This window comes from Rattus norvegicus, chromosome 3, assembly GCF_021556685.1.
Source record: "Rattus norvegicus strain SHRSP/BbbUtx chromosome 3, alternate assembly SHRSP_T2T, whole genome shotgun sequence".
Classification (NCBI taxonomy): domain Eukaryota; kingdom Metazoa; phylum Chordata; class Mammalia; order Rodentia; family Muridae; genus Rattus; species Rattus norvegicus.
In genome coordinates, this window is record NC_141536.1 from 49909778 (window position 1) to 49929274 (window position 19497).

At 41.5% G+C, this 19497-nt stretch overlaps 1 protein-coding gene across 1 annotated transcript in view; it reads right to left on the reverse strand.

Moving 5' to 3' along the window:
- Nucleotides 1-2614: 2614 nt before the first annotated feature.
- Nucleotides 2615-19497, reverse strand: part of Galnt3 (polypeptide N-acetylgalactosaminyltransferase 3) — a 36894-nt gene continuing 20011 nt past the window's right edge. Inside the window, 8 exon segments of the mRNA NM_001015032.4 lie at nucleotides 2615-3472; nucleotides 4347-4499; nucleotides 10097-10198; nucleotides 10344-10475; nucleotides 12557-12757; nucleotides 14194-14311; nucleotides 14812-15046; nucleotides 16778-16927. Of these exon segments, the coding sequence (NP_001015032.2) occupies nucleotides 3350-3472; nucleotides 4347-4499; nucleotides 10097-10198; nucleotides 10344-10475; nucleotides 12557-12757; nucleotides 14194-14311; nucleotides 14812-15046; nucleotides 16778-16927 (1214 nt within the window). The 3' untranslated portion in view covers nucleotides 2615-3349.

Below are 19497 nucleotides of genomic sequence, written 5' to 3' on the forward strand. Positions count from 1 at the left end.
ATAAAACAAGGCCTGTCATTGGACGAGAAGGAAGGGAGGCAGGGACAGAGGTTTTAGAAGGGAGTGAGGAGAGAGCGAGCTGGAGCGAGGAGAGGAGCTGGGAGAACATGGCGGCAGATGTTAAGATTCTCCTCTGCACATAGATGCAGGTTGTTATGACTATTTTTAGGGGATGGGTGTGTATAGGATTTTTCACTGTCTAGATTGGCAAATTATGTCTTATCAATTGGATCACAGGTTATTGTGTGGTGTGTTGTTTCAATTGGCAACTTAATTGAGTTCAAGAGAGTGTGTGGTGGTAGGATGCTCTGGGCCTGCCACAGAATTGGGATGTATATGCCTGGCATGGTGGAAACCAGCCAAGAGAGCTGTGAGCGAACGGCTCTTGGGATCATCAGGGTCAGAGTTAGCCCCGTGGAGCAGTACACATGGGAACCGGTCGTAATTCACATCTTTTTTATTATTTACCATAACAGTGGATGACTAGAGAAAAGTAGTCACTACAGAAATTCATCTTAAAAACTATCTGAAATATTTTAATTGAAAACATGCATGCATATATGCATACATATACCTTTCTGTGTTCAGTATACTAATTCCCTCACACATATGCTGCATTTATCACATTATAAGCAAGTTTCCCAAAGCTCTGGGTAACTTTCTTCACACCAGTCACAGTATGATCATTTTTACGGTATTCATGTCTGTTGTCATTAAAATAAATTGTAAGTTCACAGCTTACTTTAAAGACAACAAAATTGAATTTCTCCTAAGAATTCAACATTGTTTTCCCAGAAATAATGTTCTGTTCCCATTCATGTTTCATTTTGTTTTATTGAGGAAGGTCTCCTTTGACACAGGCTGTCTTTAAATTCTCTATGTAAAGCTGAGAATGACTTTGAACTTGCGATTGTCCTACCGTTATCTCCCAAATGCAAGGATTATGGGCAGGTGATCATATTGCGATGCAAAATTCGTCATAATCAACAGATAGTTTTAATGCTAATGCATTGCTAATTTTTTCCCTATGGCTAATTCAAGTAGGCACTTCTTGACTTCTGATGAGCCTGTTCATGGAATTGACGTTGAGCGTTGCAGAATACTGGCCTCAGTTCTGGTAGCCTCTGGAATGGTCCTCTGGAATGAAGGCAGCATGCCAGGTCTCCAGTAGGAACCAGACCGTTTGCCTTGGCAGCTTCAAATTGAGCAAGAGTCCTACAATTTCACACTCAAGTGCAGGCAAATCATGTAGGTGGATGAGAGCCAAGCTCCATGAATTACTGCTAAGTCTGTTCCAAGATAGTTAAGAGGGAATCCCCTGCACACACCCCAAAAAGCCAGTCCTAAACCAAATCTCTGCTATAACAGTTGAGTAACAGCCGATCGCTCTGCATCAGATAAGAACCTTTCTGAAGGATGCGCTTAACATGGTCACAACATACTCAGTCCAACCCGAGACTTTACTCAGCACACAAGGCATCGGTATGACTCTGTGAGGATCTGCAGATTGGTTCCATTTAAAAAAAAAAAAACAAAACATGTTTTACTCGGGTTTGCTTTATAAAAATATCATTGGGGAATTGCTTAGTTTTGTACTGATTTTAGAGGTGAAACAAGCATTGAGGGTAGCTTTTGCTTATAATCATTCACGTCTGGTGGAACAAACTGAGGAGCAGAAATTGCACATCTGAGTGGCCAACTATAGTATGCTTACTGGTACATATCACTGTTAGCTACAATCATAGAGAAACATTTATCATTAATAAAGTGTCAAAGTTAAAATGTTGGAAGTCATCTTAGTCATAAAAATATAACATAGCAGCATACTGTTTCAAAAGGGTGTGCTTTTCTCTCTACCCTAAAGAGACAGATGAACGGAAGCTTTACATCCTCTGTAATCTATGATACGAAGTTAGAAACACGGTTCATGTTCCTTAAACTAGAATAAGAATCCCCAAAGTGACTGGCTAGAGGATGTGGAATTTTCAGTTCAACTTTTAAAATTGAATAGATGCCTTATTTTTTTAATTGAAGCTGTAATACTAGGAAATGCTTTCCTTTGTATAACTGAGAACCACTAGCTTTAAAGGTTCGTGCACGTTCTATTTTGCTTCTGGAATAATACTCTCCATGCAAAATGGTGACCATATCAAATGTTCACATATCCATCGGCATCTTCACTTCTGCTCTGTCCTGTGTAAACTGTCACACTGCTGTCACGGTTTACATTTTCCTTAAAGGAACCTGGGGCTCCATAAACAGCAGAGGAGTGAAACCTAGAATAAAAAAATAAAAAAAGGGCACTTCCCTCCCACCACCACCAATCATACACCTTACTCCAACTGGACAAAACTGAAACAAAGGTTTGTAATAGTGTTTAGGGTTCTTTTTTTTTCCTTTAATTTGCATTTTCCATGTAAATAAAAGGCTCTTTTTTAATTTGATGAGATAACCCTATTGCGAAGACAGTCTGTATAATGAATCAATAATGACATTTAGAGTTCAGCCAAGTTTCTCCATTTGACATCCAGTGTCATAAATATTCAGGATTAGTGAATTTCGCTAAGAAAATAAGACTACTAGAAAGGAAAAAGGAACCATTATTAACAGCTAATAATTTATAAAGTTTATTTATTTTTTAAAAAGTTTACTCTGGGAAAACACACAGTGTAGTCACTTCAGAAAAGCCATTTGGGGAAGACTCGTGTGCATCGAGTGGCATGGGCTTCAGACTAAAAAATATTTGTAAATTTTCCAAAAATTTAAGTGTTAAAAATAGTCCTCTCCTTATTTGACTTCATATTTAAGGAAATATTTGACAGACAAGTAAACAAAAGACAACGAAAGTTTACCTGGATTTTAAAACAATAAATTCTAGATCTATAAAAATTTCCTGGTTTGTACTGAAAGGCCAATGGCTTGACCTTCATTGATCCATTTTTATATAGTTATAAAAATACAGTATCAAATCTTTTCCTATTCTCCCTAAAACCAGGGGAAACATTTTAAGCTGTGAGTGTGTGGATGGAGGTGTGCATGTCCCCAAGGATACAAGCACACATCACTTTACTAGGAAAGTTATTTTCTCCATACTGTAAACATCTCTCTTCTGCATCTGGACATTTCAGAATCGTCTTTGGTATTCTAGATGCTGTGCTTTTAGACGGAAACCCCTAGGGTTTCTGCAGCGGCACCACATAGACATCTTAAGATATAAATAAGGAAAATGCACTTGGAATAAGTTACAATTAGCTGCTTTTGCATAATTTTCAACAACTACAGTGTACGCCTAGTCACAGTTTTATGAGGAAGAGTATGTCCTTTTCAACTCCTTAATTTTAAGGAACACTTAATCATTTTGGCTAAAGATCCATTTTTGGAGTAGATCTGTTGTGTCGCATGGCACTAAGCTCGGATGCTCTCCATTTGATGAAAGGCACATTCTAAATAATGGATTATAGAGAAGTTGGTCCTAGGAAAGAAAGAAAGCACACGTCAAACATTAAGTTTCAAGAGTCACAGTGAAGAGATAAATACAAAAGACCAACCTGATGGTTTCACTAAAGGTGGAGAGAGATTTGCATAACAAATGTATCTGATTCCTAACTTTCAATCTTAGATCAACTGAGGCGGAAACATATTGATGAACTTCGTTTATAATGCTATAATTCATGGTACCGATATTCAGTCCATGTAAGGCATTTCAAAATAAAGAGGGAAACAGAGAGCAAAACCTGAACCACATTCACAAGCAGGAAACATTCTACTCAGACAACTGACTACAAAATCAGAAAAGCCACTCGAGGCAGGCTAGTATCCCACAAAACTAGTTTTAGGTAAGAACTAACATGATCAAGTCAAATAGCAAAGGTGTTTAAGAACAGGCAACCTGTTCTATATTCTTTCAATTCTAGATTAATTAAAAAATGTACTAAAACAGAGGAAGACGTAAAGAGCAATTTTATATGAAAAACACTCTCTTTGGCCCATTAAGGAAATAAACATGATTTTCAAAATCCTTTGTAAAAAACAAAAAACCTCAAGGGCCGGACTGAGGGAGATGAAGACTGGACTGTAAAAAGGGATTAAAGACAATTAAAAAAAAAAGTCAAGAATGAACGGTGTATTAATATATTATAGAAGGTTTCCCCTGTATAAGCCAGGCTTTAGCTTCATGATTAGCTGTTCCCATGGCTACTTAATACCTAGATACGTTCTCTTATCACACAGGGGGACATGCAATAATTGTGGCGTTGGTGAAGGTGAAGAAACTCTGATATAGCATGGTGAAGCAATTAGAGCCCTTCAAAGTAAGCTATCGAATGGATGGATGAACCGCGGCTCACCTTCCGAATCTCCCATATCTGTTCTCCAGGGGCGATTGTCCTGTGACCTTTATAGACACATGCCTTCAGCTGGACAACACCCTGAGTAGCATGAAGACATAACTCCTTCTGGATGTTGTGTCGGATTTCTCGCTGAGCAGAATACTCAAAGTACTGTGGAAAGGAGAGAGTTGTGAGTGATGAAGGAACCCCGTGTGCCCAGTTGCAAAATAAAAACAAGATAAAAAAAAAAAAAAAACCAACCCACTACCCCTTACACAGTAAACTCATGAGTTCTTCAACAAATGCAATAAACATAACAGCAATGTAAGCTGAGGCGTTAATTATGACAGGTGACGTGGAGGTCTTGCCTCTCTCCGTTGCCAGCAGTGGTTACTTTCTACAGTGTTCTTTCCCTTCCCGACTAGAAACTGGAAATTACAAGGTGGGGGGGGGGGGTGTATCAGAAGTGTACTGTAGCAACCAGCCTGGGAAGTTCAGTTCAGTTCAGTTCACTGGCTTCTTCTCTCGTCCTCTTATTCATCTCGGCCAAAGCATTTTCACCAACGTACAAACTGCGATGCATATTCTGAGTCTGTTTTTGCCCCCCCCCAACCCCCGATTCCCCACATCCCAAATGACACGGGTACCAACAATCCCTGCCCACCAAATTACTAAAAGCACCAAATGAATGGGTTGATAAGTGTAAATACTTTCAGCAAAGATCAACACAGGGTACATCATAGCTCCTTGCTAATCTCTCTCGCTCTTTGTGTCCGATTAACAAGTCTCTAAGTTCTGCTGAGTTTCCTCTGTGATGTTATTTCATTCATTCTTACTCTAGCCTCATTTCTGACTCAATTACCTCTTAATTTGTACCAACTTCTGACCCTGGGAAGGAGCAATTCTGGCCCCTTAAAGCTCTGGTTTGATGTGCTAATTGACTGGCTTACTGTGGCTGTCCCCCTGACTTGCAATGCTCAGGACTCAGCCACTGCCTCAGCTGTAGTAGGACCATCGGGTGGTAGATTTATTCGAGTCTACCTCTATGGAGTTTGCTCCATTGCCAGTAGTATTTTACCTGTTTATCTCTCCTCGATTCTCCCCTTTGGTGGAAAACTATAACTTTCAAGGCTTCCACAAGGACAGCAGAGGTAACCTACTCTATACTACCAGAACTGTACGTGTAGCTGATGGATTCTCTGTGAGCTAAAGCTAAGCCCTGTATCAACTAATAATAGTCGTATTCACTGTCATGGCAGGCAATTTACTGACTGAACTATCTCCTCAGTCCCACAGTAACATCCGTTATAAATCAAATATTTAATAATGCTGGCAGTCTGAGGGTAAAATGAGCTAACATGAGTGATTTTCAATAATGCAACAATTCCTGTTCGCACTAATATTTATTGAGCCCTTATTATGTGCCAGAGTAAACACTCCATAACCATGAGCAGAATTCTGAGCCTTGGTCCCTAGAGCCTCAGCGAGGGCTCAGGCTCAATTTCCCTTCCCCTGCAAGTAAAACAATTGGTTCTGTAACCTGATTTTCAGGTGGAAGCGGCTTCAGAAGGAGAAAGAAACAGCATTCTTAACTGTAACTAAGTTATGACTTAGATATATTAACTTTTGCCTTAAGTTAAACTAAAATAAACCTTAAAAGCTAAAAGATGGTGAGAAAGGCTAGCTGGTATTTTACACCACTGTCATTAAGAGGTCACTAAGAAGAAGTGTGGGAGGAAAGAAGAGTAGAAAACACCTTGGGAACTGTGACAGCAGGGTGTATGATTAAGCAGCTGTGGTGTGTGAGAGACGTGTCAGTCAGAACCTGGACACACCTTCTGGAGGAGAATGCATAGACTATTAGCTGTCACGAGGCTGCAGTTGAAGCCACTGCACTGGACCAGAATAGTCTCCAATCCAGCCCCATCCCGGAAAATAGCTACTTTGCTTTGTCTTCGGAAATAGGCTTAGATGCCGTAAATCACCACTAAATAATCCAAAGGGAAGAAAGTGAGAAAATGCTCAAGATGCCCAAGTTTGAGTTCTCACAGAACTAAAAATTTGCAATGTGGTGGAGGGAAAGAATTGATTAGAAAGAATATGACTCCCCTCTCACCTCCTGCAGCGGGCATGAGAGCTGGCCCATGGGTTAGAATAGCTGGTCTAGCCGCTTGTCCTGCAGCACTCAAGACAGCAGGCCCCACACCTTGACTGGGAAACTCAGTAGAGCTGGCCCTGGTGGCATGGGTGCAGATGAGCTGGGGCCCAAGGGAATGAGAGCAGGACAGCGGCCCTGTCAGCTGCTGGTTGCAGCAAGGGGTGAACTAACCAGGGCAGTGCTAGAGATCATACCCTAGCGGTGCAAGGGCAGGAAAGGTGGTGGCCGACCAACTCTGCTACTATTCATGCCCAGGTCCAGGGCTTTGAGTTGGCTCCCCCAACATCTACCCCATCTCCGTGAACCGCTGGAGCCCGTGAAAAGGCCATGCCTGTAGATCCAAAGCTGCAGGACCTCCATGACACAGGGGTTACAACATGATATCCGAGAGGAGTCCCACTGAGGATCCAGTACAGATGATGTAGCCAGAGGCCTCGGACCAGACCCATGACTCATTGCAATGATCATCTGCAAGTAAAGCTGTGTGGACAAAAGGGTGTGCCGTGGGACACACTGTGACATGCTGTAACTTTCACAGCAAGATTTTTTTTTTTAATGATCTGTTTTGCTTTTTTTATTTATTTGTTTTTTTATTTTCTTTCGGGTGGAGAGTGGATACAAAGGATCAGGGAGATGAGTGGGATTGGGGTGCATGATGTGAAATTCACAAAGAATCAATAAAAATAAAATCAATAAAAAGTTAATTTAAAAAAATAATAATTTGGCTGCTCAAATGTTAGTTGAACAAGAATGACACCAACAGACAGGCCAAAGTGGACAAAAGCCCTCCAGGCCTCAACCCTACAGACTGAGAATTACAGAAGGACAGACAACTGCTGGGAGTGGGATAGGCGGTCTATCCCAAGAAAGAGCATACCAATTGTTTGTCAAGCCAAACACTCATACAAGTAACATTATACAGACTAAAAATATTGTATTTAGTTTTGTGTGTGTGTGTGTGTGTGTGTGTGTGTGTGTGTGTACATACATATATACATGCCATAATTAGTGAAAATTGAGGCCATAAATTTGAAGGAAAGTAGGGAGGGGTTTATAGGAGGGAAGAAAGGGAAGGGAAAAATAAAAGTCTAACAATTAACAGATATAATCAGTAACTGTGTTAGACTGACAAAAGCCAGAGTCATCTGAAAATATAAACCAGACATTATTCTCCTGCTTAAAAACCTCTCAGTGGCTTCTGTTGAATTCAGAATTAAATCCATCTTCCTTCACAGGTCTGCAGGGCTCTGTACAACCAGGTTCCTTATCACAATCTCTGACCTCATTTCCTTCGCTCCTTGCCTAGAGCCCTCCGCACTGGCCTTCTGTGTGCTCTGTGGAACTCTGCTGTGCGGTCCTTCCCCGCCCCCATCTTCCTTCTGACGCTCTCCTCCATCTGAGAGGGCTGTGCCCAAAGATCTTCCTTACCCGGTCTCACCTCTGAACCCAACACTCACATTATCTCAGCCCACTCTGTCTTCCCTAGCGTCCAAAAGTCATGCTTGTGTTTGGCTTCTTATGAAAAAGAAAATGCTTCTGTGACTTAAGTTTCCCAAAGTCAGTGACTGTCAATTCCCGTAGCAGCACAGGTTGGGTCACACAGTTAAAATAACTCTTAATGAGTTATTTCCCCCTAAACTTCTTAAAGGTAGCCTAGTCCATTGATAGTTTTAAAATAATTTCTAATTCTCTATGACAGCATCTCCTTGGAAAAAGATACTAAAAGAGCACTAAAATAATACATACACTATATTTTAAGGCAGTATCTACTCTAAATTGTAACAAAAAGAGTAGTGATAATATACTTAAGATAAATGTAATTCTGGAAAGAGCTTGAGACAAATGTCTAAGTATTAACAACTGCTGGTAATTTATTTATAAATGAGGAAATAAGCATATTGTTATTATAAAACAATGTAATATTATATAACCAAAAGGAAAACTAAAAGACTATATATATATATATATATATGTGTGTGTGTGTGTGTGTGTGTGTGTGTGTGTGTGTGTACCCTCTCTCTTTCCCACACACACTAAAACAGGTATATATATGTACATAAATATCTATGTATATGTATGACTATATGCACACCCATCCATTTCAGAATTCCTTGTCTGTTTGAAGATCCTTCACCATATCCGGCTTCGGCTTCTGCTACATATCCCATGCATTCTGATTACTTTATGCAAATACAGACTGAAACTGGATTAAGCTGAGTTTAATGAATAGGTAGATGTGTAGAAGTAGACTGACTGCCCAGGAAATAAATCGACCCTTTCTTCCTGATATAGATACTTACAAAGTCCCATCAAGGTATGTGCAAAGTAGTACAGTGAAAATCCAAAATACAGGCAATTCCTCAACAGGAAAAGGTTCTGAATAAAGTTCTTTGCATATCCTTCCTCACGGTTTCTCATCCCACCAAGCACTCCTCTAGGTCTTAACTCACCTCTCAATGTACAGACTAAAATGCTCTCTCTCTTGGGAGAACCCATGGGCACCTCATCTAATTCTGATGTGGTTTTATATAGCCGTGTAGCACCCCGGACTCCTCACTCCAGCCAGACCTATGCTACTGACTGTAATGCTGATTCTGCAATACTGGTGTTTCCTAAGGGAGCTGGGAGACAGATGGATTGAGCCCATCAGAGCTAGCACCCAGAGGTCCGTCAGGGAACTTGCTGGACTAACTGTGGAGAAAGTTTAATCCTTCTGAGAGCAACTTGCAAATGCTAAGGTAAAGATACGCTAAACCCAAGAAATTTAGTATTTTCTCTGTCTTGTATGCCATGTCGAATTTTCCCCTAATTGGGAAAACAGTGAAAACAAAGATGTCAATAACAAGGGGGGGGTGCACTTGGATGATTCTAGTAATGGGGGGAGGAGTGGAGAAAAGCATTTGGATGATGCCAGTAATGAGGGGGGAAGCATTTGGATGATGTCAGTAATGAGGGGGGAAGCATTTGGATGATGTCAGTAATGGGGGGGGAAGCATTTGGATGATGTCAGTAATGGGTGGGGAGAAGCATTTGGATGATGTCAGTAATGAGGGGGAAAAGAATTTGGATGATGTCAGTAATGGGGGATGGGGAGAAAAGCATTTGGATGATGTCAGTAATGGGGGGAAGAAAAGCATTTGGATGCAGGGTACTGAAATGATCTCTTCCCCAAAAAGAACTTACAATGCAGCTGTGTCAGCATTAACATTAGATGCAACTTGCCATTAGATTTATACGGTCTTCACCTGACAGCTCACAAACCCTCCATACAACAGTCACACAAATATAAAAAAATTTACACTAAACATACACACACACACACACACACACACACACACACACACACACACACAATCCAATGACATTACTCTGGGTTTCTTTATCAACCTTTCTATTGATCAAGTGGGTAACCAGATTATTTTCAGAGCCGAAGTAAAAACTATAGTAAAGTACTCCATGCCTTTAATATTGCCATGCGTCGTAGCTTAAAGGCATCTCCACATCAGTTCACCTGACATCAGTTTCCCTCGGCTGTTACTTTTGAAAACACACAGCACTTGGCTGTGCCTGCAAGCACTGGAGAAAAATGGCCTTCCCACCCGACGCTTACCTGATTTCCCCCTAGGCCGTGGCACGTGTACAGAATCAATGGTTTGTCTCCCTGGTTATTCTCACCGACATCCAGACATAAAGGCTGACCAACACTCTTAATCTGCGTGAAAGATTAAAATCATAAAAAAAAATCAAACTTGATAGTTTAGGGAGGTGGTATTTACAATGGAAAACTTCAAACGCAATAAATTAAGAGGTATGGGAGGGAGTTTGTCAAGGAAGAGGAGGAACATAAAAATACTCACATATCCGGATATAACAGGATTAAGGTCTGGTACATACACTTCTGGGTAAATAGTGTTCAGGTACCATGTAAAATTTTTACACTGAAGGCGTTTCTTTATTTCAAATCTTTTTGAAAGATCACCAAATGATTTCTAGAAACAGACAATAGACGGGGTGGGGGTGAGGGGGTTGCTCAGTCAAACAGGCTCTGAATCACACTTCAAGGGGTGCTACTGGTGTATTTACATTTAGTTATAGAGCAAAGTTCTGGATGCAAATGCAAGATGGGCTTTAAGTGCCTGCCGTTCATCTAAGCAACAGGCAAGCTGCCCGCCTGGTCACTGGTAGTTTAAAGAGAATCAAGTCACACTGCAGTGCTGGCCGGAGGCTGTAATACACTTTATTACTGTAAGCTTTGAGCACTCTGGCTGTTTGTGGGAGCGCGTTCTGAATTCATGCCGGCTCTTTACTTTAAAGTGACCCACAGAGTGACGTGTGAGGAGACACGGTGCAGATAGGCATTGCTTCGACCCAATGAAATCAATATCTCTCTGCAGTCAAATTACCAACCGCACAGTTGGGTGTTTTCCAATTTAAGTGTTTTAATCTTAACAAAATTCCCACCTGGACGCTGGGTTGGAAGAGACAATTTTCAGTTAATTGTATTTTATTTTCCTTTATTCAAAGGGGCAAGAAGACGATTAAAAATAAGCTAAACCGAAAAATACTCGGCTTATAGGAAACATTTAGAGGAAAATTGCATTTGATATTTAAACGGAGAAGAGTGGAAATAAGGGAGCTAATTAGTTCAACCAAGGAAAATACTTTTTTATGCCAATTCCAGTATCTTGAACTTGGGTGTTTTAGCAAAAGAGAATGACTGTTAGGGACACAAGCTTATGTGTCCTGTCATGGGGACAGGTACTGGCTGGCTTGCTTCGCAGCCCTTCTATGGGTGAGAAGCAGAGCAGAAGCTTTATTCAGAGCCTACTTTCTGCTCAGGCATGTAGTACCCATTGAGAAGTGCACCCTAACGATGTGTAGGGAGATACTGTGGACCAAACAAAGGGTAAAAGGGCTCTAATGCATTAAGGTCTCATGATTTTGCCAACTGGAATCTATGAATGGTCACTAGAGAGAGGATCTTATGTTTAGGAGCCGAATATGGTAGCTTAGCCCCCAGAACCCGCATTATAAAAAAGCCACACCTGTCAGTAAGGGCTTTAAACCCCCATGCTGGAGATGCTGAGGCAGCATGAGCCCTGGGTCTCTCCCTGGTCTGACAGCCTGGATTTACTCCCTGAGCAAGAGGAGATCCTGTCTCCAGCACCTGAGGACCTGAGAGCAAGCACTGCACTGGCATGTGCATTTGCACGTTTCACAAGTGCATATGTGCACACGTGTGTGATATGTATGCACAGAGCATCCTGAGCTTGTTAGTCCTTACACACTCATCGTTGCCTGTTTGACAGCTCCTCTGGGAAATGGGCAGAATGCATATGGCCTCTCTCAAGATAGGGAAGGAGAAAGAAAGAACAGGCACCACAGAACCCAGCCCAGACACCAGGCCATCCTGTTATGAAGAACAACCCCCCCCCTTTTGCAATTTTAAAGGGGTGGGGGTTGCCTTATGCATCTCCAGCAGGGAGTTGGGATTTGAGGAATAAGAGCTTTGTTACTTCCAGTTCATTGTTAAGCCACAGTAAGACGCCATCTGCATATCCGACTCAAATGCTACTTTGAATCTCTAGTTAAGAGCTATTGTGTCAATCGAGAATGGTTAAAGGAAGTTCTACTTAATCAAATAGTATTTTGGAGGGAGTCCCAAAAATATCTTTCATATTAAAAGTATCTGAATTTCATAAGGCTGCTTCAATTTTCCTCTTAGAGCAAACTAGTATACTATTATTATTATTATTATTATTATTATTATTATTATTATTGGTAGGTTGTGTGTGTGTGTGTGTGTGTGTGTGTGTGTGTGTGTGTGTGTACACACGAGCCAAGGTATAGGCCCCAGGGATAGACCTTTGGCTTGGTGACAAACACCTTTACCCACTACACCGTCTTGACAGCCCAAAGTTATTTATTTGAAGGCTTAAAATTTAAAAGCTGACTTTCAAAAATACTTTCTAAACTTCTTTTTTTTTTTTAACCTGAGGCGATTCAAGCAGAAAAGGCTTATGAGATTGGAATAGTTTAACTGCCGTTTCGTTAACTAGCCCTCACTTACTTGCTTAACGATTTTTGCTGCATCTGTGTTTCTCCTGTAAAATATTTCCTTGTACTCGTCCATCCAGACTTCTGCGAGGCGAACTTGGTTACGAGCAATCACCTGAGTGCCTTTTGGAAAGGTATGAGGGCTTTTGCTGCGAAAAACATGTCCAACAACAGAGCAAGGCATAATCTCCAACTGCCCACCACATTGCCATACCTGATAATTAATGATATTTGTTTAAATTTACAGTATTTTGGGAAAAAGAAACTGTTGCTTTTAAGTTTACCTTTAAGATATCAATAAGTACAAAATATAGAGATTTACTGGTATGTCAGATACTCTCTATGCCAGTTCAATTTATGCTCTACAAATGCAAACAATACTTTTATTAAATGCACTGAGAAACAGAACAAATACACATCTTCGGAAAGTAGGTTTACAAAACCACGAGTTCTGAGCCCTTCATAAAACCTAATTCCAAGTTTCCTTTCTGGCCAATAATTATGCAAGTGTTCTAATATGCGGAGAAAAACAAAGCCCCAGTGAGGCTGACTTCTACCTTACACACATGGTCGCTTGCTGAAATTACACATTTTTCTTCTAAGGAATGAAGCGGCCATCCTGGTACAAAAGGACCCAGACTCTACTGGTATCAAAGAAAACCATTCAAGCAAGCAATTATCACCAAAATATAACCCATCGTAGGTTCAAAGGAGTGGCTCATCTTACTAGAAAAGTCTGTGCCTATCTAGAATGGGTCTACCAGTTCCAGTAGTTCTACGGCGTTTGCCTTAGCAATTGGTTCTCTGGTCAACGACCAAAGACCCAAAACAAAGCCATGCTTAAGGATAGATGCTACAAGGGAGAGAGGTGGTCGGTCAGACGTCTTCCTTTCCTCATTTAAACACATCAGATGATTCACAAGCTCACCTCGGTCAACTGCACGGAGATGCAGCATTTGCTAGGGGCTGGAAACACCGACACAAGTTTATAAAGGCCCTGTCCCTCCGCAGTTCAGAAGAGGCCACTACTGCCTGTATGTAATGGAGCCAGAGCCAATGCTCAACCCTTCTCATTCCTAGTTCTTTCCCCCACTACATTCCAATCTAAATGACTGCAAGTGAGTGACATGGCTGCCACAGAAACGAACTTATGAAACGGAATATTAAGCATACCTCATGATTACTAAAAGCCTTGTTTTGTTTCTATTAACTTAGAACGTGCACTACGAAAAAAAAAAAAAAAGAGGAGCAGCTCATACGATGCAAAGAATTTCGTCCAGTGTCCTTTACAGTTATAAATAAATGTTTTCCATACGGACTCCCCTGACAATCAGCTCATTTCCTGAAGCACTAGGCTTAATTATATTTATCTTGGCTGGAATTCAGGGGCTACAAGTGCATTAATTGGTGTTATTGCCTGGACACAGGAGTTTAACTGATTCCTCTTGTTACACTGGCAACCATGAAAAAACATATCAAGTTACAACTTAAACGGACATAGCCTCGTTGCCAGTTTTCCAGCAATTACATTATAGAAAGCACTAAATGCATAAAGGCAGCATACATCTGCAGGCGTCTGTATGCGCTGCTCGGAACACAACACTGCACACTGTTTGACATGCATGCGGCGCTTAATCTCCGTAAACTTACTCGGAATGACATTTCTATGTTTTCACCTCCCCAGATTTCCATTTCTTCATCGTAACTTCCAATATGCTCAAAATAGTCTCTAGATATAGAAAAGAGGCCTCCTGCAAAGGTGGGGGTCCTGAAAAGAAATAGATCAACGGAGTTTGTTATAGGGACTCAACAAAATAAAAGAGGCCATTTAAAGAACCACATTGACATTACAGGTGAGTGTAGTTAAAGCCTCATGTAGATAATGAATAACTGGAGAGTCTTCAAAGGTAAGGTTTTGGGGGAAAGTTAGTGCTTTAAAAAATGTTATATTCCATATCATTGTGTCTCTCCTTAACCTGCTTTATTTACTTTAAAACTGTGATTTATGAAGACATGAGAATTCACCTAATTCCACTGGCTGCTCAACAATATCATGCAGAAGAACTTAGTACATATATATATATACATATATATATGTATATTAGAGAGAGAGGGTTTTTTTTCCATTATTAAGACTTATCACATAAGCAGTTGCTGTGAAAATGCATATACATATGGTATATGCTGTGCAAATGCATGTACATAGCATTTGGCGCTATGGCGTGGGTGTTAGGTGTTAAGTCACGGGGCGGGGGGCAAGCGTCTTACTTAATTGGGTAGGTTTCATCTTTCCTTCTTTGCTTCTCATGATCAGGAAGTGACTCCCAGCCAAAGGAAAGGCTCCAGTCAAAATTCCCACGGTTGTGGTTGCTTCCGTACGGAGAAGGCTTGTTGAACTCAAATGTGTTTAGATCTATGGATGCAATGTCTGGACTCACCACGGCAGTGTAGTTCTCAGCTATTCTGGCCAGCAAAGGTTCCAACCAACCATAGAAGCACTCACCTGCACAAAGCAGAAGCTCCTGTCAATTTAATGGAAATGCTCAAAGACTCCCCTCTGTCCCCCTACTTTGGTATTACATGAAAGTTTATGGAGAAACTAGAGGGAAAAGATCATCTGTGTTTTGAATATATATACATGGGTAATTGGCAAAAATGGTGCATTTACAGTACACAGCTTGTTTTGATGACCACGCACACACACAAACTCATGCAAACATTTACTATGATCAAGCTCAATGAAACCTCCAATCATCACCTCGTGTGTGTGTGTGGGGGGGGCAGGGGAGATGAGAGACATGAGATCTATTTCTAGCCATCTTAATGTATACAATACATTATTAACTATAGCCACCATACTGTACAACAGGCCTCTGAGAGAAGGGACAACTGCAGGACTCTTGTGATGAGAGTAGGATTAAAAGGAAATAATAAAATAAGGAAAATTCCTCTAAACGACAGTGACTTTTTTTCTCCTAGAACAGGAGGTGGACACAAATATCCTTGCCATCCTTGAAGTGGAACCCCCTTTCCTTTAAGAGAGGGCTATGCACTTAACCCTAAAATTATTATAAGGTATCTTAATAAGTTTTCCTCCCCACAACTAAGGCACAGTAATTGAAATCTTAATTTCTCTTCCTGAGTCTTGGGAGAGAGGAAGTTGGAAAGTTAGAATATTCTGGATTTAGTGGCTGGAGGAAAATCATCCAAAGCGCTACAGTCCCGTTGGAAGTGGTCCTGGGGCAGTGAGTCCCGAGAAGGTCAGAGTCACGGTCTTGAGACAGACTACACATCACAAAGGTGAGAGCCTCACTGAATTAAACTTGGCAGTCACGGAGCACAACGACCATTGTCCAGCACGGGAAGAATTCCAAACTGGATCTTACTGCAGTGTTGGGTCAGTGAAAAACACCTCCAGATCTCCGTTCATTTTCCTAATACTGGACTAAGAATATCAGATGTGATGGCTCTCAATAACAACAACAGAAAATACAAAAGCCTTTCTGTAGTAATTAGTGTGTGCTTCAACCAGATTTTGGGTGAAGTGTAACCTAAGAGCTGGGCAGGACAAAGTCAAGCATTCATATGAAGATTAAAACTCCCAAAGCTTATAGTTCAGGGGACTAGGGGAACTTTTGTTAATGCCTAGCATATCCATTGCAGGCTGACTCCAAAGGGCTTTCTAAAACTATCAACACTGCCACCGAAAACAATGGAAACACAGGGAAAACACCCGACTGCAACAAAAGTAGCAAAACCACAATACTCATGGAGAGATAGCAAGATACCCCTTACTGGGCAGAACGGACTCAACTCGTCTTTAGCAGGGGGCCAAAAAAAAAAAAAAAAACTGCTAAAGTTAAAAGTGGGAGTATTGAAAAAAGTTGAATGATGGCGCTGATCATACCCAGATAAAAGTTTAACCTCATAGTGTAGGAATGAGAAACAGCAAGGAATCAGTGCTCCAGCTCTTCTGTTTCCTTAGAGAAGAACAAACATCTGGGGCAGGGGGTTCATAAGCAAGAATCGCCCACAGGGAAAGCTGGGCACTGCAAACACTGGGGAGCCAGGAGCTCAGTATGGGAGGCTGATGCTGAGCTGCTTGGCCTGTCATGGCTGTCATCAGTTAAAGATGCTATTCAGGAGGATTGCAATTAGACATTTAAAGAAAAGTAACTTTCAGAGGAAGGGGAGTGGGAGGAAAGTTACAAGCCATCTGTAAACTGGCACTTACAGTGAGCGTCTAAGAACGTGAGCGTCTCGGCAGTTGCTACAGCTGCCCCTAGCAACCGCGCCGTGATCAGGCCTTTCCTCTCTTGCTGCCTGACTATTTTCACGATAGAAAACTGTTTTATGTATTCCTCTAGTTTCTCATGCAAGTAGTCTGTAAAGGAGAAAAAAAATTAGAATTAACTTTAGTGAAATTTGTTTCCACATGTAACACATGAAAGCTCATGGAATCACCAGCCACTGACCCTTCTAAATTCTGCTCAATTCATTTGCTCGTTCAGATAGTGCAAGAGGCATTCCATCACCCTTAATTCTTCCAGAAAGCAAGTGTACAAATTATCACTCCTGCATTACGTAATGCTACAGCTTGGGCTTATTCCGTCCACTGAGTAACATAACATGCAGTATGTTATGTTAGGGGCATATATACAGACACATGCAATATGTCAGGGGCATGCAAAAGCTCACATGGAGTGGACCCCAAGAGTTTAGAAAGCTCTCAGGAGTGACTATGGGAGTCCGATAAATAGATTTTAATTAAAAAAAAAATTCAACAAATGTTGAATTTGAACTGGTACTAGCATTTGAGAACCATGACATGAAGTGACAGGCTGTCAATACATTTCAGTTTCACTAGCTGTTAGGCAGTGATCAAAACAGCTTAATGTCCAAACATCAAGGGAAAGGCAAGTGGGGGATGTTCGGTGTTGTGGTAGGGGGGGCATTTCTACCATCATCAGAAAACTTTAGGCTTCTCTTGATTTCTTTCTCAATACAATACAGAAATAAAAAGGAGCATGTAAATCAGGTAGTTAAATGCACACACAGAGCCATAGTAACATACGGCACTTAGGATACTAAACATCTGAGTTCGGATGAGATAGATAAGCAAAAGTTGAGAATACTGATGAAAGAAAACAGATCAATCAAGTGCTGCTCATAGTTTTAAACATCTTCAGTCTACTCTGTGCCACTAAATTATTTTTGGTGTGGTGGGCATTTTGTTCTGTTGTTTGTTTCAGACACAGTCTTGCTACAAAGCCCAGAACAGAATGTGTGATCCTCATGCCTCATACTTCAGAGCTGCTGGGATTACAGGCTTATACCAATGCACCTAGCTTAGCTTGAATTCTCGTTGCAACATAATTGAGTTTAAGTGGCCTTGTAAGGCCCAGAACTCCCATACATGAAGTATGGAGAAAGTAACACCTTGTGGTGAACGTTGGCTCCTGCCACACTTCAAAGGCAAGTGCAGAGGAGTTTGGCTTTGCCTTGGATGGCATAGGTGTCTTCAGGGATGCCAAGGGGAATGCCGCTGTGGTAAAGGTTAAATATTCATCAGGGGACTGGTACCCCAGGAAGAGCGCCCAGGCAAAGGAAGTCTGAGCACTACCATCTTGCTGCTGCCGCCACTGACTTAGTGTCTAACTCCTTGTATGTATGTCTGGTAGTCTCCTCGACACTCGTGGGGCTGCACTGTACCCACACGCAAAACCACAACGTTCTTTTAGTGACCTGAATATTTCAAAAGTGTCCGAGTGGCTTTATTCACTGCAGCTACTACCTGTCTTTCCAATACACCTTGTCCCCACCTCCTAAAGGGGTGGAGAGATGGCTCAGAGGTTAAAGGAATTGGCTGCTCTTCCAGAGGACCAAAGTTCCATTCCCAGCATCCACATTCTGGTTTATAAGTGTTCATAACTCCAGTCTCTGGGGGAATCTGACACCCTCTCTTGGTGTACAAACATACATTTAGGTAAAACACCCACACTCAAAATATAGGGACATGATTAACAAACAAAGAGACAAACAAAAAATTAAACATCTAAAGTGTGTTCGCATTCTTATCTGTCCCCTGGATTTTATCCAACCTAGATTTTATCATTTTGGGAAGGTTAAGTACAAAAATTACATCAGATCCGAGATCTTGGGTTGGAGCAGCATTCCTTCTAACTGTCTGACCTTAGACAAGTTTTTTAACCTTCCTGTACTTTAGATCCCTTATTTGTAGGAGGACATGACAGAATTAGCTGCACAGGTTGTCGGTTGGGAAAATGAGATGGGACACTCCTGGATGGCAGAACGCAGGGCCTACCAGATGGTACTACTCTTAAAATGTTATCTTCTGTCATAGCATTTAACTAGCTTCTCTCTCTCTCTCTCTCTCTCTCTGTGTGTGTGTGTGTGTGTGTGTGTGTGTGTGTGTGTGTGTGTGTGTGTGTGTGTGTGTGTGTCTGACTTTCTAGACAAGTGTGCGCCCTAGGCTACCTTGGAGCTCCTGAGCAGACCCTTGCCTCAGCCTCTGAGTACTGAGATCACAGGCACACACAGCCACTCGTGGCTTTTCACGGGCTCCTTACAGCCATAGTTCCCAGTAGGTGGGACACGAGACAAATTACACTAACATTCAAGCATGAATTTTGTTAAGAAACTAGTTCAGCTTTGTGGTCAAGTGCTTCTAATGACCGAGAAAGGAGAGCCTGTCATTGCTCTAACCAGGTCTCCTTCTCTACCCTTAGGTAGAGGTGGAAGGGCAGAGTAAATCCAGTGACTCAAGTTCCTGGGCAGCACCCACTGCAACCTGTGTGGCACGGAACGATGTTCTGAGGAGAGACGGGGTAAGTCATTGCGAAAATGTCTAGCTCGTCAAATAAAATATTCTGAGGCCCAAAGGGGGCGCTAATCAGTGTTGGGTGAAAGACGTTAAATTTTAAATGGGTCATG